General features: G+C 41.4%; 1 protein-coding gene across 3 annotated transcripts in view; it reads right to left on the bottom strand.

The window, feature by feature from the left end:
- Positions 1-1091: 1091 nt before the first annotated feature.
- The window catches only part of WIF1 (WNT inhibitory factor 1), a 65089-nt gene continuing 39368 nt past the window's right edge, over positions 1092-26812 (bottom strand). For 2 of the 3 annotated variants that reach the window (XM_061348491.1, XM_061348489.1), the window contains exons 3-10: positions 20689-20797; positions 16217-16357; positions 12285-12380; positions 10546-10641; positions 9078-9173; positions 5245-5340; positions 4428-4523; positions 1092-1928 (exon numbers count right to left, since the gene is read on the bottom strand). In XM_061348491.1, coding sequence (XP_061204475.1) covers positions 1807-1928; positions 4428-4523; positions 5245-5340; positions 9078-9173; positions 10546-10641; positions 12285-12380; positions 16217-16357; positions 20689-20797 — 852 coding nt within the window. In that variant the 3' untranslated portion in view covers positions 1092-1806. The remainder of the gene's footprint in view (positions 1929-4427; positions 4524-5244; positions 5341-9077; positions 9174-10545; positions 10642-12284; positions 12381-16216; positions 16358-20688; positions 20798-26812) is intronic. The other variant, XM_061348490.1, reaches the window with a different exon arrangement.

Genomic DNA, 26812 nt, shown 5'->3' with positions numbered 1-26812 from the left:
GGGAGACGTGAGGGCTGGGGGACCACCACTTTGGAGCCCACCAGCCATAGCTGTTACACATCCATGCCAAGAAAGCTCGTTCTTCAACAAACCTGAGCTGTTTTACTGCCATCCCAAGGAGGGGTATCAGGCAAGCGGCCAAACCACCTCTTAGAGGCTGTTTCTCATTACTGGGGGCCCCTGCCCCTCCTTCCCCAGATGTGTTTCTCCCTGCAGCAGACCAGGAGGGCTGCAGCCATGTGTGGTGATGGCGGGGTCGGTCTCCTGTTGGATCAGACTTGATAGGCAGCATCTGTAGTGCCACCACAAGAAGGACAACGTAAAACCAGATCCTTAGGTAGCTGTCTTTCCTTTCCCTGGCCTAAGGAGTCTTTCTATTTAGCCTATGGGTCCACTGACTGAATAAAACCAGCAAAGTCAGGTTAATAAACTGGACTTTCCCTTTGTAACTCAAAACCTCTTGCTCATTAAGATCCATTTTATTGCCCAAATTTTTATTTATTTATTTATTTATCGCCCAGATAATACGGTTCTCAGAACAGTACAGCAAGGGTCAGTAATTATTTGTTGAAGTGGATATTATTCTTCAGCATTGCCAGAAACCGTTTTCATTGCTTCCTGGCCACAGCACATGACAAACTGCATGGCCCTTTGCTGTCACAAGAGACAGCACCCAAATCTTCTATAGTCTGAATCAACACCACATGGGAGCATGACCCTTGAAAAGAAAACATCACCAGAGCTGAACTATTACCTGCTTGGACAGAGGCTCTGGGAGGAACATCCCAGATACCAGAGATGCCATGAACAGGGCACACCAGCTTGGCATGGCCGGCTGACAGTGCAGGGGGGAAAAGGAGGACATGGTGGAAACCAAATACAGGGAGAGAAACACCTGGTCTTTGGTGCTATTCCCCCCTTTGCAATGGCACAAAAAGATGTTGCTCTTTTGAAATATTATTAAGAGCTGTAGGACTTGAAGCAGAGACAGGGAAACCAACCCCACTGTGCCACTGTTTCATGAGGGTGCTCTAGACAAGCCATCGTGCCACCCCAGTGCTGATGGGACCACAGCAGGCCACACAAAGGAGTACTCAAAAAACTAAAGCAGCATCTTTATTTTATATATAACCATCAGTATAAAAAGTTTATTATGTAAGAGCTGTTTTGTTTACAATATATTATATTGCTTCAAGCTGATGCAGAAACTTCATACATTATAGTTCTACTTCGTTTGCAATGTATTACACTGGTTAAATGGCACCACTGTAGTGTATTTTTAATACACATTACTTTGCAAAACTGTTAAGGCCAAAGATAACATTGAATTCAGTTGTTCAGTTTTTAAATTAGGCAACATATTTATTTCTTTTTCTTAGGGAAAATTCTAACTACACCACAGCAGAAATGTAAAATGCACCTTCCTTTTGTCTCAGGCAAATGAAATCTGAAGTCAATGACATGATTCAGGTTAGCATCTTTGAGGTTTTCTGCTTGAAACTTGTTACTGAAGTTTTGGAAAAGATTTGCAGCTATACAATCAAAAAAGGAAGTTTAAATGTAACTGAAGTATAGTACAAAACACCATCCACAGCGCTGAAAGAAGAAGCCTATATAATCATGCTATAGAAGTATTTATAAAACTTAAAAGGAATAGTAAATATCAGCTCAGTGGTTTATAATGAAGCTAATAAAATTCCAGCCGGTAATCTTAACTGTAATGAAGAGCGGTTTAACATTCAATCCATGAGAGGTTAATGAAGGCTATGAACTTTATGTAACACGAACCGTTTCAGATGTTGGAGTTCACCAGATATAATTGGATTCGGGTGGAACATGCCTCTCCTCTGCCCTTTTTGGCGAAGGCGTGTGCTGCCTGTGTTTGCTGCCTGCTGGCCTCAGGGCGCTCAGACCGCTGGCTCCATACCCTGGAAAATTATCCAGTTCAAGAGAAAACAAACCACAGAAGTGGGCTCGCAATCCACAGCTAATATTTCAAATGGAAACAGTCTCCCCTGTTTGAACAAAGGATTTTGCTGTGCCTTGCACAAGCACTCACCCCTCTTTGTGGCCCCAGGGATGGGTGACATGCTACCAGACGGAAAGATGCTCCTGTCTCACCAGGGAGCCCAGGGGACTATCAGCATGCCCAGGATGTCACTCAGTGGTTCATGCATGCACAGCCCATCACATCTGGGTGAGAGTCATGCTTATCTGTGGAAGACTGGCTCTAAAGAGGGGCATGAGCATCCCCCAGGGGAGAATCTGCACCGGCTACCTAAGCTTGGCTTTGGTTTATGGCTGAATACAAAGAACAGCAGCGACAAAAAAACACCTCGGGGCAGGGGCTTGGGGGGAAGCAGTCTGAAACAGGCTTAGCAGAGCTGCTTTGTTGTGGAAAATGAAAATGAACAATAAAAATGGAATTCAAAGTATTATGTTGTAATTATTTATAGTTTAATTTACCCATCTCATTACTGAAAGCTGAAGGAAATTACTTTGAAAAACCAAGTCCCCCATTTGATTTTTTTAACCACTTATTTTTAAGACAACGGATTTACCAAGGAGCCATTCATTTGATGGAGTATGAAGTAAGTCTCTCAAATTGACTGTAAATCTGCTCTCAAGATCAGGAGATGTTTAACTTTAGTTGCAAAGAATGACTTGCAGTACATGCACTTAAAATAAGAGCGAATTTTACCCAAATGGTCTATTCTCCCTTTCTGTCCTGAATACAGAGAGTACTGCAGTGCTAAACCCAGCAGGACTACCCAAACTCCAAGTAATGAAGGCTAGAAAACCTTGGAGCTGGCAATAATCTGTGGCTATCGACTCCTCACAACAAGGCAGTTATGAGTTTTGGGTTTGCTGTACAGCTAATTACTTCTTTGGGGATGGTCACCCATAGCACGTATTTTTATTCACTTGCTGTCTGAGTTTCTTGTAAGGAGAGTATGACAGGAAGAAGAAGTTCATACAGAGCCTATGAATGAAAGTTCACATAGGTTCATTTCCATATAATTTGCTTCTAAGCATAACTTACATTAATGTTATTTCTCCTTCATTTCTCCTTCCATTTCTCCTTCCATTAACTAACAGCACACTAACAGTCCCCAAACCTAATTTTCACAGCAAAGTCCATTTTAGTTAGATAATACTGATTTTTTAACGAAACAGCTATATTTATTCTAACACATTTTAATGTCATAGAAATCAGAGGCATCAACAGCATTTAATAAAAACAATCATTCAGATGATGCCGCAATACAGGTTCACATTTTTAATGGCTAATCCGTGGGTCTTATAGCTGCAAAATCTCTCAATTTTTTTATTACTGACACTTAAACCACTAAACACAAATTATTAGCTAACAGTGATAAACATTAGTACCTCATAGGAGGATGCACAGGATGTGGCATGAAGATAAGCTGTTACAGCACTGTTGGACATGGAATCATAGAATCATAGAATAGTTAGGGTTGGAAAGGACCTTAACATCATAAAGTTCTAACCAACCTGCCATGGGCAAAGACACCTCACACTAAACCATCTCACCTAAGGCTTCGTCCAACCTGGCCTTGAACACTGCCAGGGATGGAGCATTCACAACCTCCCTGGGCAACCCATTCCAGTGCCTCACCACCCTAACAGGAAAGAATTTCCTCCTTTTATCCAATCTAAACTTCCCCTGTTTAAGTTTTAACCCATTGCCCCTTGTCCTATCACTAGAGTCCCTAATGAAGAGTCCCTCCCCAGCATCCCTATAGGCCGTTCTTACTGGGTGTACCCAATTGTATTTCAAATAATTTTGTAGTGCTATTTTAAACCCAGTGAAGTGATCTGTTGCTTCAATAGGTGTCAAAAGGACCAATATTCACAACAGAAATGTATTTTGAGGGATCCAGCTTTGCCTTGAGACAATTTGTTTTGTAGTCTGTGGAGCATGGGAAGAGGAAGAAAAACTCTGAAGTTGTTAAGCATAGATCTTGCATAACTCTTCAAGATCTCCCCATTTTCTAAAGGACATTTCATTTTTCTAAGTTTAAATCTGCTTTAAAACCTGACTTTCATTTCTAAAAATGCATACCCAACTGTTAAAGCTAGCTGATATTACTTAAAGAGTACTGAAGGACTTTATAACCCTTCTATAGTACGGGTGGAAGACGTGCAAGATCATCTAGAAATTTCATAGATACCAGATTCTGGAATTTCTAATGCAAGCATGATGTTGGTAAAACACTTTCAAATTCTTTGGGGGGGGGGGGGGGGTTAGTTAAAATTATGGGGTATTGAAAATCTTTGGTTTATTGTTTGGATTAAAGACTATAAAAAATGGAATGCTGGAAAAGCTCCTGAAGCAATCATTTCTGAAGCATCCCATGTGTAAGACCCCCAGTATGGATCCTCCGGATTTGTTTCTCACTTACTTTTGTTGCAATGTCTCCCGTGCCAGCCTTCTTTGCACTGGCATTTGTTGGGCTCAACACAGGTGCCATATAGACCACAGCCAGGTTCACAGACAGCTGTAAGAAAGCAAGAGAATACATCTGACCTCTCGACATTTCATCCAGAGACAGAGTTGCGTATTTGCTTTCCCTGCTGTTCCCCGCAATGGGTTGGTCCTGGCACAGGCTGGAGCTCTCCCAGTAGATCTGCGCCTTTGCACTGAGTGTGTGCAGATCCCCAAAACAGTTCACGCCCCCTTCACCTGTGAGGTCTGGCTCAGTCTCTGGCTTAGAGGAGCAGATTGAACAGAAGAGCTCAGTGTCCACCAGAGCAGCAGGAGAAGGAGGGTAATCCCCAGCATCCCTCCCACAAAGTGCTCCCACTGGATTTTAACATTGCAATGTATAACAGAATCATAGAATAGTTAGGGACAGAAAGGACCTTAAAATCATATAGTTCCATCCCCCCTGCTATGGGCAAGGATGCCTCTCACTAAACCATGTCCCCCAAGGCTCTGTCCACCCTGGTCTTGAAGCATTTCTCTATTACCAATCTGCTGTCACTGAGCTGACACACTGCTGTTTTATAGACTCAGGGTACAGAAGAAACTGTGAGGAGGCTTTTGTAAAATAAATGTTTCTGGTTTCATAATTCCTTCAGCCTGGTGTATGCTGTATGTCCATAAAGTAAATTAATGAAATACTTTGACAACAATTAATGCTGACATTTTGTAGAAAGACACTGCCCACCCAGCTTGATCAGTCCCACAAGGACTAATGGAGTGGCTTTGGTACTTACGCTTTGAACACAGGTCTCCCTGATAGCCTTTGGAGCACTTGCATTTATTCTTCCCAGTACATTTGCCTCCATTTCGACATGGCTGATGGCATTTACCTAGGAATTGAAAACATGAAAACAAGTTTTAGCCAGCTGCAGCTCCTGGAGGCAATGTCTGAGGAGCCTGCCTTGTACCCAGAAAACTCATTGGATGCTGGGTGTAAGAGTGTGCACTATGGATCCATAAGGAAGACTCTGCTGCATGTCTGTCCTTCCAATTTATATGCATTCTTCTTCTTTGAAAAGATGCCATTAATGTGGCGCAGGCAAAGCTTGTGTGTCCATGCAGCCTGTGCCTGGATTTATGCCACTCAGACTCCGCAGAGCTCTCCATGTGACCAGTCAGTATTACCTTGTGTCCTTCTCACACTTGTGGGAGAGACAGCACTGTACAAACTTCATGTTTGCAAAGGGTGAGGTCCATACCCAGGGGACATAAGTAAAAGAAAACCTGGTGTCGTTCAAGAGAGATTTTAAGCAATAGGATGCTCAGGAACTAACAGGTATGGCTGCTATGCACAGACAATAAATTGTCTGTGCCTGTTAGTGTGTAACACAAGGCTGTGGAGCACCGTGATGCTGTGGGTGGTGCAGTGAGGGCTATTCCACACCACAGCTCAGTATCTAAAGGTGCATTAAAAAAGCACAGAGCATCTTTGGTAACAGTAATCAGTACTCGAAGACATTTTCAAAGATTTTAGTCAGGAAATTACTTTCCCTCACATTCCCATTCCCACTTTGGCAAAGGAAGAGGCTGGGTCTGGTGATGCTGCTGTGATAAGGTTTGTTTGGCCCCGACACACCTGGGATGGAGAAGGTCCATGCAGGTGGAGGAGATCCACACTCAGGTTCCTGCTGGGCCTGACCTGCACCAAGCACCTTCCTCAAACTGAATGTCAGGTCTCCCATCACCAGATTGTCAATTCCTTGTTAGAATTTGTCTGCATTATTGAACTAATTAAATCTTCACTCATCTCTAGGAAGAGCGAGCACAGTGCCCAAGAGCTAGGCCATCCCTGGCCGAGGGAGGCTCAGTGCCACCTCCCAGGGCACTCTTGGGCAGCCAGACACTACAGTTCTTTGCCTCCTCAGTGGCCATACAAATCAGTGGAGGTTTTCTCACTGTTGTCCACAGCAAACAAAATAGCTCTTCCTAAATTTAGCACTAATACTTACCTGAATCTGTGAGGAAACGAAATCTGGAACCTGGAGCAACAAACTGCTTCCCTTCCTTTTTTATTATTTTTAATAAAGAATGTTAACTAAGACCTGATTAATTTAAGCATCAACACCAGCTTGCTGTGCTGAAAATCTCAGCAAATGTACTCATCTCACAGACTGTCCCCTTGGGAGCTCAATATCCCAGACAAAGCCTACTCACTTCTCAACCCCAGCAGACTTCTGTGATGCATTTGTGTATTGTCATTATAAAGGAAACATTTGTTCCTAATGCACATAATTATTCTAATAGCCCTGAAACAAGCTTCATAACAAGCTGATGGGACAAACAGTGCTAAGGAGAGTTTCTGCAAAAGCATCATTTTGTCACAGGAGCCTCTGGAGAGGGAACCTTTAGGTATCCTAATTTGCAAGCGTTTGGATCCCAGGTACTTAATGACTGAAAGGAGCAATGCTAAGGGAATCCAGGATTTTTCATAGTTGTTGAAGTAATTCTGGAGAATATGGGTCAAGGGGTGTGATGCCGACTTCCACAGAGCTGCATTAGGCAGGCATTTCACTCAGCACAGCCCAATTAACTTTGGACTAGGATATTTTCACAGCATGAAGGAAAGAGTAATAACTCCCTCTGTTATTGACTGAGAAATAGAAAAAGCAACAAAACAGCTGGTGACAAATGGCGGAGGAATCCAAAACAAAATAAACCCCTCTGGATTCCAGCTGAAGCACTGATTAGAGACAATGCATAACTATAGCTAGAAAAAAAATCTGGAAGACTGTGAATACTCGTTAGTATTGTAGACTGGGTCCAGTACATTTCCCAGGGGTCTTACAGAGTGATTCAACTGTTAGACAAGCACTCTTTAAACATTAAAAAAACCCCAAACAGCTTTGTAGTTTTCAGAAGATGGCTTTCTGCCTGTTGACAGGTTTTCCCCCTTTGTTATTTCAAGACCTCCATGACTGAATATAGCTGGCCCTGGATCTAAGGAAAGAAACTGAGCTGTGTTTCTCTGGGGTTTGTAAACCCCATCTAGCATTTCTTGCAGCCTTCCACTGTTGTGCAGTGCCCAGAGATGGTAGCAGCCATCAATCACACTCTAACAATTGCTGTCTGAGCTTTACGAAAGCCAAGGCAAGTGCACAGCTTCCCTTGCTCTCATCAACATCATCCTTGTTCAGCTCCCAGCACAGTGTGCTCCTGGATTTGTTTTAATTTCTTTCATACAGGAACTAGTTTAGTGCTTGTATTTTGATTCGTTTGAGTTGCACAGGTAAACCTTCACAAGAAACTGAAGTCAGCTGCACCTATCCCAAACAGCAATAGACAAAATTGAGCTTGAGTCCCGCAAACAGATCGGTAATATCAGTTCTAAGAATTCTCCTCAAAAACCACCACAACCATAAAATATATGCTTCTCAAATTTGAACCAAACCTTACTTATCATCTGAGAAGTATCAAAGCTGCCTGTTTGGGAACTGAAGAAAGAAACGGGGTTCTGTCAGAGTGTCAAACTTGAACTTGATGTAAGCAAACGTGAATTCAGTGGAAAACCCACACTGTTATTGCTGAATCTGATCTGAATTTATATCAAAGGACAATCTTCATTAAGTCCTGTATTGGTTGACAGCGTGTTAAGAGTTTATTTCCATGTGTTTCCAAAGTATCTATCTGATGATACAAATTTCAGAACTGTGAGAAGATTCAGTGTCTTTAATATATCATACATTAAAAAATCAGCTCTTAGGTAACCCAGGTCAACTGATTCACTCTGTGCTTCCATGAAGATGCAGGAGAAGCTCCTTGCACAGTGTCCTGTTAGAAGCTTTAAGCCCCAAAAGAATGGCCTGGGAGTGCATTCTCAAAATGCTCATACTCCATTCAAGTGCGGGGAACTATAGAATTAATCCAATTTAACAGAGCTGTGAGAAAACTCTTCTTTTAGTTAGATCAAATACTTGACAGCTGACCTTCCAGGTCTGTTCCAGCCTAACCACATCTCCATAGCCCCCAGCTTTACATAGCACACTTAGATCAACCATGAGCTAAAGTATTTTGAATGCTTTGATGCTAAACTTCTGAAAATAGCACAACTTTTGATGTTTGTGACACAGATTTGCAAGTTGCCGTGTGAATGCAACTTAATATGTTACATGAAAGTGCTCAGCTCTTACAGTTCAGTCCTTCCTTTGCCCCAAACCCTTTCATTCCCAACTTATAGTAGCCCTTTGACAGATGTGAGCTCAAGCCTAATATGCTGTGCCCAAGTATGAATTGCCAGAACATTTGAGAATAGCTGCTCCACACATGCTTGGCACAGCAGCACATCTGCCACAGGGTATTGCTTGCATACTTAACACCTTGAGCATTGTCACCAAACCCAGTTACTAGTAAAAGCAAAAAAGGTACAGGATGAAATGGTCTAGCAATGAGTCAAACTTATTAGTAGGAAACTCCTTGGGAGGCATGTGGCATCTGACCCTCTGAGGGCACCAACCTGCCATGTGAGACCCTCCCTGTGAGCCCAGTAGAGGCAGGTTGCACGTATCATACAGACATTGACACTAGAAGAAGCTGACATAAGTGAAAGGAAGCGCACGGAGATGCTACTCACTTATTTCACATTGGTCTCCTTCATATCCTGAAGGACAAATGCATTTTCCCAGATAGAAACACGTTCCTCCATTGAAACAGGTTGTTGTGCAGTTTGCTGAAATGAATAAACCAGGAATTAACTAAGTCAGTAACATGAACTCAATCTGACTTGGCCTTAATGTTTTCTACTGCTCATCATAAATAAACATTGAGTATGTTTTAAGAAGTTGTATTAACATCTTTTCATCCGGTTTACAAAGGAAGACTGAGATGTGTTTCTTCCTACATTGTGCTTGACACAGGCACACACACAAGTCAATATAGAAAGACAAGTGAATCAGACAGCAATAAGATCCTTGAGGACAGACTGAGTTACATCTTTATCAATCCTCACATGTAAAACTCTTTGAAGGATCAAGGTATTATTGCTATTGAAACTGCCAGCATCTGATAGAAGGAGCACAATCTAGGACTAGAAGTTAATTCTACAAAGGACACTTCACTACAGTTCTTAATTAATGCTTTGACTAGAAAGAAACCTTTATAAGATTTTGCTGTGTGGTGACATAGTTGCAAATGCTGTGTCCCTCACTCGCCAAGTTACCTACATTGTATTAGACATGACTTTTCAGCAGACAGCTGGGATTCACATTAATTCTTCAAGACATCGGAAGCATTTCATTTCAGCACACTTTTGAAACAGTTTTAAATGTGATAGAAGCCTCATCAAGGACTAGATACAAGTGAGAAGGACAATGAGAGCAACAGTCTGTGCAAGCATACCTGAAGGCCTAGGAAGGTTCCCATTATTTTGCTGGAAAGTCCGCTAGGACCTTTTGCATTTGGTCTTCACTTCACATAGTCCTGATACAATGAATATTCTCTAATTTGCTCTGCCATGAGCAGGTCAGTTAAGTTTCTGCAGGAAACTACTTGGGTTTCTTAATATGTGGTAGCTTGGACTGTTCCAAATTACAGTTCTGGACAACTGATTGCTCCTTCTTATCCCTCCTGAGCCACAATGCCACAAAACAATGAATAGCTGCTTATTTTATTAATCTGTCTAGATGTAGCAAATTAATGAACTAAATAATCAGTAAAACTGATTTTACTCCACAAGAACAGAGTTCAAATTGAAATATTCTTTTTACACCCTTAGGCCAGAAATGTAAGTGAATGTTGTGGTAGGTCCCACAGCTTTCAATGGACCAACTGAAGTGATTATCTGAATTACCCTTCAGAGGGCTGGTGTATATGGATGCCTACACACCCAGCTGCAAAAGCACTGCAAATCCCTACATTCTTCCAGCAGCTGCCGGATTGTGCTAGAACATCTGCTTGAAGAATCACTGAACATTCAAAACCCACTTCATCACTCACCTGACTTTCCAAAACCCACTACTAAAGGGAAACTGGCACATGTGAATGAAGAAAAGGCCACTGGATATGTGGAGCCTGGCGGGGTTTAGGTTTTAGGTGGCAGTTACCTTTGTCGCAGTTGATGCCATAGAAGCCGGGGGGACAGATGCAGAGGCCGGGTGTAATGCAGAGCCCACCATTCATGCAGCGAGGAGTACACAGCGCTGAAAAGCAGGAAGAACAGAAAAACATCACTGGTGTGATAGCAACTATCTATGTAAATGCACAGCACATTGACTCCTTCAGCTATTTTTTCCTTCTGCTGTATGTAATAAGTCACATTTGCACAACACCTTTGTCAGTGGATTAAATCAGTTACATCTTTGGTTTGCATTTGGCAATTTGTATATAGTATTACTAAAAAAGTGAAGACTAAAGTATGTCATCTCCTAAGGGCAGTCTCTTGTACAGTTTAATTCCAAACAATTGGGAGAGCAAAGTGTCCACCTACACTCTCATGTTATTTGAATTTCCCCCAGACCTCTGTCTTCTCTATGGACCTCCAGCCCTCAATATGACTGGACTCCAGTGCAGCAATTGGTACCTCAGCTCTTCAGAGAAGGCTGTCTCCTTAGAGGCTGCACTCACAAGTGTCAGTAATCAGTGGGGTTCCCAGGCAGGCTTTACAAGGAAAGCTCCGGTCTCCCTCTTCATTCCTAAGCATAAGCACAGCTATTTATTTCAGGGTAGGGAAGCCTGCTGTGTGGCCTGATTTAGTGGCCAAACTGCCCCGCATGCTCCCTGTGAACCTTCTTCAGAGCCCCTGTGCTCTGCCAAGACTCTTCTGCAGTTGTGGCCACCCCACAAAGCTCTTCCAGGGAGGCATGTGAGGAGGAAATGCTTCATTTTGTGGTTGCCTTCAATTGGTACATGCAGTGAGGTTGGGTCCATACTAGTGAGTTAAACAGAACCCAGTCATGGGGAAAAGTAGGGACACAGGATAATCCATCTTGTGAAATCGTTGGTGCTGCTCCTGGCATGGCTTTGTCCCCAGCAGAGCAGCAGCCATAGGCTCCTCCTAGCAGAAAGTCTGAGTCTGGAGAGGTGATTTTTGGAGAGAAAGATAGTTTATTAAACATATGGATGTAAGCTGTGCTCTGCCAGTTGGCCTCCAGGCCAGAGAACAGTCCCTGATTCCTTTGTATTCAATCTTTTAGATATAGCCAAAGCATCTGGCAGTGGAAGGATGGCAATGGGGACGGTTTGCTCCATGTCAAGTCACCCCGGAGAGGGTCTGCCACTGGGGGAGCAGAAAGAAGAGACATGAAGGAGAGCTGGTTTCCTCAGCAAGTCACACCATTTTCCTGGCTCTTCACTCCTGGAAATGTCATTTGGGGCTATTAGTCACTAATGGAAGGGAAAAGGAGACTCTTTCCTTCATCTTCCCATCTTTGTTGTCAGCCTGCCTGCAAATTAGATCTTATCTCCAAATAAACAAATGCAGAACAACTAAATCCCTGTGCTTTGTTTCCCAGCTATTCCTCATTAGCAGAAGAATTTTATTGAATCCTTTTGCAGACGGGTTCCCTGTGATTAAGGATCACGTAACTATTGTGTCAGGTTTTGTCAAAAGCAGCCTCTTAGAGAGAGAACATTTTTCTTCTAAGCAACATGAAAATTTCCAACCATGGGTAGTTTCTGTTAGTCCATGCTTGATAATAGTAATTCCCTTACATCTATGGATTTAAAATACATGAAATCTTTGGAATAGGCCATTCTTATTTCTAGGAGAGGCTGCACTGCAGTCACTACAGTTTCGTTGAGGTTATAATAAAGAAGACAGCTAAGAAGATTCTTTTTAAATTACCTTTCTCACAGTGAGGCCCGTAAAATCCATCTGGACATTCACAGACATGTCTTTCATTGCAAAACCCTCCATTCCTGCATCCTCCTGGACACTCCGCTTCATAAAACACAACAACAAACTTAATTGAGTATTACATACTTTAGCTACCAGCCAACTCTCAGTAGGATCAGCATGCTTGTTTGACACAACAGTAAAACTATTTGCTGACAGACAGGCAAATACTGACAGAAATGGAAGTTCAGCTGAGATCTCCTCAAGAGAAATTAGGGGTTTTTTTGTTAGTCTAAAAATAGAAGTTTCATAACATGTTCAGACAAATGCGCAATGTGCTTGTTGACAGACTGTGCATTTCCATTGCTCTGCTGTTCTGTAAGCACACAAGCAATGTGGGTGCTCTGCTCAGTCCAGTCCTTTCTCCTCTTTGCAAAAATGAGCAGGCAGCTCAGTGCAGGACTTGCATCGCTGGTTAGACCTGCCCTCAGTATACAGGACCAGTTTCCATTTCTGCAGCCTTAAGTAGACTGCACTGCACTTGCATTGCATTAATTACTACATCTGTTACTACCAAGATGATAAAGTGACAAAATCTGTATTCACATGAAAAAGTCAGCTTCAAGGCTAAATGAAAAAAGGACAGAAAGGAAGATAAAAGCATTCCTGCACAGTAGTCCTATATCAACATCCAGTTCTTGGTCATATCTGAACTATTGATCAGACACCAGTTAAAGTATTTGACAACTTTGGCTGCATTATATAAGGATGAGAACTATCTCTGCGTACCACCACCATCCTCAAAACACCAGTGTCCATCAGACAAGAGGCAAAATAAACAGAAGCCTCTGGAACTCCATGAAAACATGCTTGCTGGGGTGAAAACCAGTTACTCAAAAATACCTTCCCAGATCTGTCACAGAGGAGAAGGCAGTCAGCAGAGGCTGCCTACTCCCATTAGAAAAACTTAACACCACTAGTGATCAGTGGTACCAGAGCCACAGGGCAGCTTTAGCAGAGCAAGAATGACCTTCTCATCTTGATGCTATGTTGTGTGATGCTGCAAGTTACAAGGATCAGAAACTGGCATAGACTAAAATGTCCGAACCCAAACTCAAACCCAGAATGTATTAGACAACAATTGGCTGTAATGTGGACATCACATCTTATTTTTTCTTTTCCTTTGGTGTAATAGTGCTGTAAACATATGTGACTGACAACACCTGCGAACAGCATCCTTACCTCTTTTCCACTGCCTCATCAGGAAGTGCTGATGTATATCCCGAGGCTGTAAAGATGTACCATTGATTTACCCTCATTCCCAGCTGAATAATAGCTGAGTTCAAACTGAAGCAGTTATAGCCTTTAATGTGCATTTGTTAGAAGTGTCAAGAAGTAACAGGGTATCTACAACTTCAGGAGGGTCAGGTTTCCTGAGGCATGTCTGCATCCCAGAGAGATTCTTATTAACTCATATTAATACAGAGGAAAACATAATCCTGGACTTAAAACGTTTGAATCATTTCCCCTTCTAATATGACTCAGGTGACGTATCTGTAGTTAAATACAGATTACACAAATAAACTCTTGGTTTTAAAAATGTATCCCATAACAGATCAGAGCCACAGGAAGCAATGGCTGCTATAGCTATGCACAGTATTCTGCTGCACTCACATAATAGGTCTCTCTATTCAGTTGGATGTGAAGGGTAAGTCTGAGACTAAGCAAAAGGAAAAAAACCTCATAGATCAGGTGGCTGGATACTATGTACAGCTGCCAAACAAACAGGAAAGAGAGTGGAGGAAAGGGGTGATTTTAAAATGCTCTTCTATCCAAGGCCATAGATATATAAAACAAAAAGTGTTACTTTAAAAGTAAAGCTGTTTGCAGCAGTAGTAACAGTAGTAAAGACTTTCTGGTCTTCTTGTGTTCCAGCAAGAACCGTACTCTAGGACCCTCTCTGGAAATGCTTCCCTCTTTGTACCCGAAGGCAGAGCTGCTATTCATTACAGAAAATGCATGCTTAAACACATACCATTTCAAACAGAAAAATAGGAAAACGTAATTCTGTGGCCACCTCTTAGCCACAACAAATCCTCTCCTCTCCCACAAAAATGATCCCTCCATCTCCTCACTTCCTCTGGCAAGGGTCCTTCTGGATGGCCAAGAATGACTGGAAACAGTGACCAGGGCCCCAGCAGGAGGAACTGGAGCTCCTCACTACAAACATCTTTCAGAGGGAGGAAATTCACCCCTACTCTAACACTAACCAGTAAGGACATTCTCATCCTTGTGACCATCTGTTCCAAAACACTGCAGTGTCCACCCTAAAGGATAGAGGGCAGGAATGGGAGCTATCCCAGATGGAAGAGATGAGGTGAGAAAACTCTTCCTGTACCCACCTCTAGAGTTTGGAAAATCATCCTAGTGTTTTGCAGCTGTCTCCAAGAACAAAGGACTGGGACGATAACCACCCCCCAGCTTTTCTGACAGGCCATATGATGTCATACTGCTAAAGTGTTAAATATTACATCTCGCGTCAGAATGGTAACAACAACAACAACCAGTGTCACAGAAATGTTAACTTCGGTGAGTGCTACTACTAAACTGAATTTGGAGCTGTCTCTAAGCCACGTTTTTCCATGATATAGACCTGTAACTCTGCTGTCTTTATTAGATTACCCCACCACTATTTCTAAAGTCTGTTAAGTTCTGCATCTTTGGACTAAACTGAAAATAAAAGGTAGCAAATATTTTGTGTTGTATTTACATTAAACACACAACTTTGTACTTGAGATCTGATTGCTTTTGCTTCCATTAAATCCTCATTTTACTTCCTGTTTCTCTGCCCACTTCTCCTCCTCTTCCACTTTGCCTGGGGTAATTGGCAGCAGCAAGGCTTCAGAGCAGCTTTGCTATTTAGGTGTAGTGAGGTTGCAAAGAATGAATAGCTCCTGTTCCTGCTGCTCACTCTTCAGGGACGTGCTACAGCCAGTCAGCTCAGAGAAAAGAGCATACAGAAGAACGTGTAGGACTGGGGACAAAGATTTAATAGAAGAATAAAAATCTCACTCTTTGTACATCAGCCCCATCATGGGTTGATTTGATACAATTGGTATCTTAGATACTGATTTTTCAATTTCCACAGCCACAGCCTCAGTATAAAGTGATAATTATAATTGAAGTGAATCAAATTAATCTAGAAAGTCAGATTACATAGTGTTTATGGCTCTTAGACTGGTTGTTTAAACAGGTTCCCTCCCTTCCAAGTAAACACTGCAGTAACTTCACTGTGCCCTTCCCCTACCAGCACATCCTCTGCATGCTTATTGCTTGGTGACTGCAAGTATTGAGAACCAACTTACACCACCTTACCTGCATCTAACACCAAGAGGTTGTTATCTGAACTCCACAGAGGGTAAAGCCAACTTTCTCAGAACTTTTCTGATTTAGGTTTTCTGAATTTGGTTTGGATGTGCAAGTTGAGATTTAAGAAACTGTTGAACTAAAGCACCAAACAGTAATTGAAAGCACTATCCCCACTACAGATCCCAGGGGTTCAGTTCTCCAGGTCATGTGCCATTGCTGGAAATGTTTGTTTTCACAGGACCAGCTTTCCTCCAAGCACCTCAAATCATTTGCTAACAGGTGCTTGATACATTTCTACCATCTGCCTTGACTTGATGAGCAGTCAACAGGAGAAGAAACGCCTCCAACCCAGTCTGATAAGGGAGGTGGAGCTGACAGTAAGAAAAGGGTTAGTAAACACATAGTAAATAAGCAACAAAACCGCAAAACCAGCCAGAACACCCTGACATTCACCACCATTGCTACATAGTTTGCGACCACTTCTATCTTCTCTAGCCGTTAACCTGAATGAAACATAAGGAAGCTAGGTGACCTGGCCTAACAGTATTCTAGCATGTTCTCTTTAGTGTTACCTTGCTGGCAGGTTTTAAAGAAGATGGCGTTCTGAGGGGTCTGGAGAATAACATTGCCTTCTGAATTCATTATGATCACATTCACTTCAAATGCAGCGACCCCGTCTTGTTTTCCAAGGCAAGGAAATCCAACCTGTACAACTTAAAAGAGAATAATAACAGTATATTTACATGCACATATCTATTTATGTATAGAAGCACACATTGAAATACTAAAACATATAGATATGTTTGTATTTAAGCTTAGAGTAATGCCATTGATGGAAACCTTTAACACAGAGATATACAGATCACCCTATTCATAGGTGGGTCCAGGACTAGAAGTACAGCAGCATGTACAGGAAGTATGTATGTAGAAGTACAGGAGGTGAACCAGTGCTCATCTACTGACACAACCCCAACAGGCTAAAGCACAGACAGTGATCTTACAGAGTTTCGCTTGCAGACAAGACTCATGTGGAGGTATCTAACCATACAACAAAACAAGTTGGAAGCCTACATTCAGTTTTTTAAGCTGAGCTGGTCACTTTTGAGTCTAAATTTTGCGGGCTTTCATACCACTTCTGCAAAAAACATCATACACATTTGGAGAAAAAAGGTTACTTTAGATATGGTTTGGATATTGCCTGTAATACTTAAATAAGATACGGATTTAATAAAAGACTTCTTTCAGAAAGTGCTAACAAGATGGTACACTTGATAAATAAGACCATGGGTGCAAATGTTCAAAAAGAAGGCACAGACAGATCTTGTAAAGTTAATGATATTTGGAGATCAACCTTTCCGAGAAAAGTATTAAAATGCTTTTGAACTACAGAGAGTTTAAGCAAATAATTAAGGCCAGTGAATCTGGAGTGTTTTAATGAGGAAACAAGCAAAATATCTCAGAGCTATGGAATGCTCTGCTGTGATTGTCACAAACGATCTTAAATAATCTTCAGATGAAATGATTTTATGTCTTTTATTCAAAATTGCCTCTTCCTAGCTGCCTTGTAAGTTAGATTCAGCTAACAGAAATTGTTTATTCATTTCTGCTGAAGCTGACTTGAGATTTCAGAACCAAATACTAAGCTAACAGCCATGCATTTGATTTGGTTTAAATTGCTTGTTATAAATAATTTTGCAAGTCATAATTCGGCCATTTTTCTTATTCGTTGCCTTGGTATAATGCAGCAAAATTTATTACTCAAACACATTCTGCTTCTGGTAAGTCAGAGACTGAACGATCTGTTGCAGTTTTCATTATAAAACAATTTAATTGTTGAAGCGCTTTTACACCAATCTGGCAAAAAGACTGTTACAAAAAGCAAGTAACTATGTGGTAAGAAGGAAGCTTTTACAGGGGATTAAAAACAGATTAAATGCAGTGAAATTCTTAAACTTATAGTAACCTTACTGAGCAAGAACAGGAGATCAGGCCTTATATTGGGATATGTCTGAATTAGCTGAGCAAATTGCAACTGGGAGGAAGATGTTGCAGAAGTTTAAGGAGGACACTATAGTCACATCCAGGCTTTACTGAATTGGTAGCAAATGCCTGAACCCACCTGAGATTTGACTGTGGATTTAAATGCCTAGGGCAAAGACCAGGAATGCACCTCTTAGGACTAAAGTCCAAGGGGACAGGTCAGAAAACCCTTATTCCAGCACTCCTTGCCCTAGAAGCACCCATGTTTTTGGACTTCCCATATATTCAGACTCCTATGCACATGCAATGGGAGGCAGTGAACTCCTTGCCAAAGGGATCGGAGATACCAGAAGGTAATATGGACTCAAAGAGAGCTTGAACAAGTACCTGAAAAAGAGAGCTGCAACCCATCTGGGGTTATAAAAAAGACAAATCACTTAAGACTCATTAAATCCTCCAAGCTGAAGCTAGTCAGAGCTGAGAGGGTAAACAGAAGTAAGTAGCACATGTGTTTATCCTCCTTTTGGTCTTCCACAGGTCTTCTTATGGCCACTGTTGCCCATGAGACAAAGTACAGGCTAGGCAGCATCCTTATGCTTTGCTGGTGGTAGGCATATATCCTCAATGAAGTTTCAAGAGTCTCTTGATTTTGACAGGACAACTAGGTTCAGCTACCTCTGAGTAAGATATCTATCTATTAGTCCTCATTCTTGTTTCCACTCCCATGTTTAATACAGCTGTCTCTCTTCTTTTATTCCTCCTTAATTTTCTCTGGTGTAATTTTGGGGGTCAAAATGTTTTTTCAAGAAGTAACTTGCTCCTGTTGATTTGTTCCTAAATACAAGCTTGTGACTTTCTTCTGATTTTCATAATTGCATGTCAGAAAAATATCCATATCTGTGGAACAATTATTTGGTAATGCAGCAGATCCAGGCAAACTAAACTGGATTTATCAGAAGGGTTTTGGGAACAGATAAATTATAGAAACAACTACAAAGTAGTAAGTATTTACTACTTTTATAGTATGCATTTATTCAAAGCTACTTAGTTAATTTTGGCCAGCCATCAGGCAGTGTAAAGAAAGCCATCATACTAGTACCTAACTGTTAAATGTGTACATGCTTCAAATACTGTACATGTACTGATCATCAATTGCTGTTAAACACCGAACTGACTATAATGCCAAACACAACTCAAATACAGCTGATATATACTAAGTGCAGTGGGGCACTGCACATGATCCATGTAAGGAAACACCACGGACACATCCATGATAGTCCTGGAACTGAGGTACCAGTGTTGCAAGCAGAGTAAGTCCTTTTTGGCTTTAATCAGACCTTGCATAATGATGGATAACAGATCTTCACTGGAACTATGAGATCTCATCTCCAGCCTCCCTGCAGTTGTAGATTATGTTTTCCTAAATATAGTCATAAGGGGATCATTTTGGTTTAGCTTTTCTAGATAGTTGAAAAACAAGCTTATATTAGAGGATGGAGAGTGCAGAGCCTCCCATATATCTCACCTGCTTTATACGGAGATGGAAATAATGCTTAACAAGAACTTTGTATTTATGACTTTTCAGTTACTTTTAAATGTCTTGTCAATTTATCTGGCTTGCAGCCAATCAAATTGCATCAACTATGGTGCAAATATTATAGGACTCTTCGCTGAAATCCATTTTCAATACCACTCACTCAATCCACGTGGAATGTAGAGACCAATTGTTAATGTTAAATGCCAGGTGCGACAGCAGAGAGCTGTGCTGCAATATTATCTCAAAGCCATTCTACCACAAGATGAAAAGGGAGGATATAAAACAAAAACTTTCAGTATTTGTTCATTAAGAAAGGAGAAAAGAAAGACTGGTCAAAAAGAAAGACCTTGATACACAGTCAAGGCGCTGTATATCAGTTACCCACTTGTAGCCCCATCTTCCTTTTCCATTTCTCATTTCTTTTCCATTTTATCCTACATGGTTTTAAGTTGGCTAAGGCTTCTCATTAAATTATGATTACTAAGACACTACTGTCGTTCAGATCATAGAAACATAGAATGGTTTGGGTTGGAAGGGACCTTAAAGATCATCCAGTTCCAACCCTGCTGCCATGGGCAGGGACATCTTCCACTAGACCAGGTTGCTCAAAGCCCCGTCCAACCTGGCCTTGAACATTGTCAGGGATGGGACATCCATGGCTTCTGTGGCAGCCTCTTCCAGTCTCTCACCACCCTCATAATGAAGAATTTCTTTCTAATACCTAACCTAAATCCACCCTCTTTCAGTTTAAATCCATTCCCCCTTGTCCTATCACTACATGCCCTCGTAAAAAGTCCCGCTGCAGATTTCTTGTTGGCCCCTTTAGGTTCTGGATGTACATTTCTGCCTTTCTGCCGGAGACTATCACGTACCATCCCTCAACAGATGATGTAAACTGATATCCATCCACTTCAGAGCTAAGTGGACTCAATAACCTCTCATGGAAAGATTTTTTTCTTCAGCCAGCTCATTGTGCACTGCGGTGCTTCTGGAACGCTCGCTTTGGCTTGGGCTCAGGCACTGTTGTGGAGCTATAAGCTCCAGAGAAGGACTAAGAATGCACGACTGAGGGAAAAATGGTAAATGATAATTTCCTAAACTAGAACTTGTCTTTGAGCTGAATGTCTGATGACAACCGCTGACCTCAACTGAAAGTAAAACATCCACAAACTGCAACCACTGAGACACAGAATAATCTGATAACTATTCCTTATAGTGATCAAAGATTTTGTTTTCCAGAAGTTGCACAACTGCACTAACAATATTAATGCACATAAATTCTGGGCAACAATTTTGCACAAGTTTCTGCTGATTTATCTACACATAAAAGCTTCATTTGACTTGGCTCAGACAAATACGCTGCTGTAGTCAGGCAAGGCACTCACAGACTGTTCAGTGCTAAGCACTGTGGCAAGCTTTTCTTTAGCAATAAACTTCAGAACTGCAATTCATAATAAACTATGTAGACTTTACTGGCTGTGGAATATTTCTTACAGGAACACAATTTATTATATCAATAGCACAAACCTGATGCTTTATGAGGAACCGTTCCAAGCAGAGGGATATTTATAGTTGGATCAGCCATTATGCCTTTATCCAGGGAGTGCAAAGACAGGAACTCATAGAAGTACTCAGCCTATACAAAGTAAATGAAAAATTGCTATGTATTTTAATTGCATTCACAGAAGCAAGCTGTTTAGCATATAAACTACAACAGAATAGTACACTTTTCATTATGCCTTTCACTGGATTTGTTTTTATTATTTCCTTGAGAGCTTCTTCAGCTAAGAAGCACAATTTTCAGATAATTTCCTCTTATTCCATACAGCAATCAGGATGCAGCATAACAGCAAGAAAATAGGATGCATACAGTGAATAAACATACAGAGAAGACTTTTTTACAACCCACATCTTTTTCTCTGGCAGACCACAAAAAAAGCTGGGTTTTTTTGGACAGAATCCTCCTGAAACTCACTGGTGAGCCTGCATGACCTGCCTGCACCATGAGTGCAGTTTAAAGCACAGTTGCATGATGCAACTGTGGCATGACAGTATCTGAGCTTGCTCTTTGTTGATCTGCACACCATTAAATTGTTCCAAGGGTGGAGCTGAGAGCTCTACCTACAGAGTTGGCTTCATGTCACTTGTTATCAATTGCAACATAAATGTTTGGTTTTGATGATCCCCGAAGGTGTTGGCATGATTTAAAAACTACTTTCTATTACCTTCATCATACTCCTGATATGTACCTTCATTGTGGCACAGTTTGTAGGATTTGGTACTTTCTTCCATGGCACCATGGCCTCTCTGTTAAGTCATCTGTTCAGTGTTTCTTCATATTTGATGCAAAGTGGCATCATGCCTCTGCAGCGTAGCTGTGCACAACATGTACACCTGAAGTCTTAGTAAGTCACTGGAGGCTTCCACTACTGTCAATGGCACAACTGTGGGTGCACAGGGCAAGTGGAAATGAACTTCTACTGTAAAGTCTGGCTCCTCATTTATCCTGAAGCAGTTGTAGTAGTTGTACCTGCTGCTCTCAGAAAAACCCTTGAGACCTTAGCATGAGCACTGGAAAAGTCTGTGTTCAACTCACTGGCAGTAGACAGTACTGTTATGTCTGCTTTTTAGCTAAAATTGTGAAATAAAGGGAGATTAAAGCCAAAATTTTATGAGAACTTTGGGCTGATAAATGGTAGTTAGTATATGTCTACAAGATAGCCATCAATGTCCTTAGTCAGAAGACCATCTTTTTTCTCCTGTAATACCCTGGATTTCTAGTACAAGGAAGACTTGGACTTACTGGAGTGAGACCTGTGAAGGGCCGCAAAGACGACTGAGGGACTGGAATCTGTGACACATAGGGAGAGGCTGAGGAGGCTGGGACAGTTCAGTAAGGAGAAGGCTATGAGGAAGTCTAATCAACATCTATGAATAGCTGAAAGGGGAATGTAAAGAGGACAGGGACAGGGTCTGCTCAGCTGTGTCCAGCGGCAATACAGGAAACAATGGACACAACACAGAAAACTCCATCTGAACCTGAGAAAACACCTTTTAACTGTGTGGGTGACAGATTGCCCAAAGTGGTTGTGGAGCCTCCACCTGTGAAGATATTCAAAACGCAGCTCAACACAGCGCTGGATGTCCCTACTTGAGCAAAGCATGGACTAGATCATCTCAAGCTCAGGCTGTCTGGTCTCAGATCAGTCTCAGCCCTTGTGTGATTCTGTGCTCCACTAACTTGAGCAGAAGCCCTGCCAGTGTGTGTGGGAGAGACCATCTCCCTTTATCTCCTGGTGACACCAGCAAAGCACTCATGAACTGGGGAGAAGGCACTGTGAAATTCCTCATTAGCCCTGGCAGCACATCCACTCACTCTGTGAGGATGGCAAGGAGACCTCAAACAGCATGGATGGGCTACACTCTGCACAAACTCAGAGGATGTTGTGCAGGCAAGGAGACCTCTGAGGAGGACTCACAAAACAATAGAGAAGGAAGTGATGAAAGTTTTTAAGGGTGGGTTAAAGACATGGAGTATATGTGGGAGGGAGAGAGGAGATGGAAAGAAGCAGTAAAACAGGAGATGAAAATTGAAGTCTGGGGTAATGTTGAAGAGGCTGCTTTTAATTAAAGACTTTTTTTCCAATACAATATACCATGCCAAAATATGAAAACAAGCCATAAAGTCAGATTGTGAACATTTTTGTTTTCAAATAAAACTTTGGTTCAGAAAAATAATTATATGTTTCCACACATCTATAGAATTGTACAGTGAGTGAGTCAATGCTGTACTGTCTGTTTCTCATTGGTTAGCTTTGATGTTTGGTTCTATCTAACCCAGGTCATAATGGGTTGGGATATTAAAACATTATGTTCTTACTATGCTAGTAAACAACAACTGGTAACTAGACCAAATAGCTCCATTCCCATATTTCCATTCCAGCCATGCTGTTGTAGCGGGTCAGCTTGTGAGCTAGAGCCTTGATTGTAGGGAAAGAATTGATACCCCATTTTCGAAAGTCAAAACAATGCCTGAGGACAAAGACAAAAGGAAAGTTTAGTATGGGAAAAGGGACCGATTGCTGTGTAAGCTACAGTACTCACCACTTTTCAAGGAAGGAATTCTCTAAGGAGAGTAGAGGCGTAGCAGCCATTAGTGCCTGAGGCAGGAGTATGTTATGCTCACATGTTAAAAAGATGGAAGAGGCATCGCACAAGCAACAGGCTGCTCAGGAGGAAAGCCACACATTGCATGGGGAGAGACACCTGCTCTGATCATTTCTGTACAAAGGTTTGTACATCCACTGAATAGGCAAAAACTGACCTTCTTGAAATGGTAGTATCTAAGAAGACCTGAAACACCTCTGCTAGGTAGCATGACTTCAAAGTGATGAAGCCATGTCTGTTTGCAAATCGTGTGCTGGTCTGAGTTGGTGAAGTTTTGATACGAAGAGTATACACACAAAAATCACAGTCTAGAGAGGCTGTGCAGTGGAAGGGGGTAGTTGAACTCCTCCAACCTGTGAATCTGAAACATGATTTGGCTGCCACAAATCCTATCTATTTGGAAAAAATCTGTTTTGACACAATCCCTACAGCCAGCCTCGAGTATTGTCCTGCTGTAATTTGAGTTGATTGCTAATTAACTTGCATTAATCATCATGACTGGAAAGCAAACAACACGCTCTCAGGAAATATTTACCATGCTCCAGCCTAGCATAAGATTTAGTCATGATGGTTAATTGAAGGGATGAGACTGTGTAATTAAAATACGATCTAGAGACTACCGTAGTTTGTGGTGTAAGTAGTCACTGTGAGTGACCTGGTAATGAGAAGAAAAATTCCTTGGATATTATTGAGAGAGAAAGGGGGAAAATACATAATTATTATCCCTTTTCCATTATAAAAACATTCTCCTGAGGTTGTATGTTTTTTGTTGGGTTTTTTTCTTAAGCCAACCTATGAACTGTCTGGCATGTAAGGAGCACAATATGGTACTGAAGCTAAATCTTAAAGGAACAGTGTTATCAGATGTGATAGAGGAAACAGGGTTTGAGATAAATCGGTGATCTTTGACAACTGCACAAACGACTTCTTGGTTTTGGCTTGACTTCAGGAAGCCCCCAAGGAAGAATACACTCTACTCTTGTATAAAAAGACCTTGCCTGAAACCCTCAGAAACTGAGACAAGGACCTCTGCAAACCTTATGTGAAGAGTTTGGGGGCTTGGTGCCTTCAGGCAGAAGGTAGCCCTGTGCAGCTGCCCTTTAACAGTTCTCCATGTGGGCAAAGCCCTCAGCAAAGGGAGGAAATTTTGGTTTAGGCGAATAATTCCATGGTTGGGATTAACTTTTATGGACTTTTAATGGCTTTTTTCTATAAATCAGAGGAATTTAAAAGGTTATAAAAATAACGAAGCCCTCTAACAAGTACTGTAGCAAACATCTGTCGGCAGTTTGGTTTTAAATGATACACACTTAAAATTCCTACAGAACTCCACTCCTCTGTACAAGATCTACTACATTGGAGTTTTCTTATCACCCTGATGCCATATTGTGCCTACTGTGTTTTTGTTTCACAATTAATCAAAGCATTCGCAGGAATGTGTTTTAAGTTTTCTTCATTTTACATGAAAGATACTGGATTAGAAGTAACGGTAGCACCTGAAGTGAAGCTAAGCTGTTGTATGTCTCAGCTCAATAACCTAATGAAATCTGCAGCCTTTCTAACAAAGAAAAGAGAATGTGTGTCAGCTTTACAACTGGATGTAAGAAATTAACTATAGTTTCTTCTCATTATTCTGTAGAGACGAGTACTGAATGTTCTATTCTGTTGTAAATTAAAAGAAAAATATACCATAATGCAAATTTTCTACTTTTAAAGAAAAAACCTAATTAAAAAAGATGATATATCCAGATCCATGGATATTTCTGGGTATGTACACAATAGAAGGTTCTATCATGCATTATCTATAGCAGATGCTCACAGCTGCATATGCAATAAATAAAATCACAAGGCAAGGCAATGTATGAGTTTGTTAGGTGTTTACCGCATGGACCATTGCTTCTCCAAGATATTAACTGTATTAGGTCAGAGAAGTTGGTCCGTCTGTGTTCCAAGATGAAGCATGAAGCAAAATGAAATGAATTTCAACAAAGACGGGAGGTTATAGCCATACTGTGCATACCAGGTTATTGAAGGAGTCTGGCCAGAGTACGGGTATGTATGTCAGCAGCATACTTTATTACCGCAGTACAGTCTAGGCACTGCTGTAATGAACAACATAGCAATGCCTCCTTAGATAAGCAGATAATATCTCTCTACAGGGTTTTATTTTTCTGCTAGGGAAGGCAGCTTTGCCTTACCTGTTAATTGGTCCTGTTACGGAGTGGGTAAACCATTGTTTGCATCTCAGTGTGACACTCAGATAAACTTGACATCAGCCTCATGAGGTAGACCCAAAGTGGGAAGCATGCTTAAAGAAATGAAGTGATATAGAAAACCAATTTACACAGAAGACAGAATAATCTGCCTGTTTTCTAGTACCATCTGCTAAGAGAAGGGACTGAAGCAGCAGGATTATCAAAAGCAGACATGCATACAAACAGAAAAATAGAGGTGTTTTGGTGTTTCTAAAGAAGAAGGACCCAAATTAGAACTCAGTGTAATGGACAATCTCAAATAAAAATACATTACATGTGTTAGTTACACAATGCTGTGGCAAAATGCACACAACTCTGTAGAGCCTGTTTATTCCTTCTTTCTTCACGTTAAGAAAACTGTGGCAAACTGAAGAAAATCCATGCACAAAGAGGAAGACTTTTTTATCAACGGAGTGAATCCCTGTATGCGACTTTGAACAATAACCTCTTACGGGTTTAACGGTTTTAGAAGAAGAGTGGTACAAACCCTCTCTGATTTTGTCAATGGAAAATCATTAGCTGGTACTTAATGTCTCCTGAGGCATGTGACTGTGGATGGCAAATCAAATCCTCCAACAGAATGATTTTAAAAGCTATAAAATTCTTGAAACTTCTTGGTTGTTATCAAAAGGAGCCCCAGATTTTGAGAAGTGATACTTCAGGCTTCCAAGCGTGTTTTGCATAGGAGAGATGGACAGAAATCTTTGCAGAATACATTAGCCTTTCCTCCAAGTAATGAGAAGATAATTTCTCTGAAGATAAAGAATATAAACAAATCGCTGCCAAGAAGCTTGGTGAGGCCACAGAGTAATAGATCTAGATTATAGACACTTAGCAGTTGAGTTTCTGGCAGTTGTCTGCTCTTTGAGAGACACAGGAAACAGGGCAGTTACTCTGTTATTTTGAGCTGGTATTTTCTCTCACCAGACCTTGAGCTCTGGAAGTGCTCTCACATCATGTTTTAATGGTGGTCATGGTTTAGTGGGTAGTCTTGGCCGTCCTGGGGTAATGGCTGGACCTGATGATCTTAAAGGTCTTTTCCAACCTGGTTGATTCTATGATTCCCTGATCTGAAGATGTCATTTGAAACCAACCAGTGTCTGGGAGCTGTTGGGCTTGGCAGAAGGAGTGGGGTTTGAGAGAGACATGAGTGAAAATGAAATTTCAAGTATACCAACAGAGCATTAACTTTGGGATCATCCTCATGTGCAGAAGGGCAAGCTATCTGA

This window comes from Neopsephotus bourkii, unplaced genomic scaffold (assembly GCF_033783945.1).
Source record: "Neopsephotus bourkii isolate Nb327-2 ecotype Australia unplaced genomic scaffold, CSIRO-AGI_Nbou_v1 NB_359, whole genome shotgun sequence".
NCBI lineage: Eukaryota > Metazoa > Chordata > Aves > Psittaciformes > Psittacidae > Neopsephotus > Neopsephotus bourkii.
Note: the sequence above shows the minus strand (reverse complement) of the source record. Positions and strands in the feature narration are given on the sequence as shown.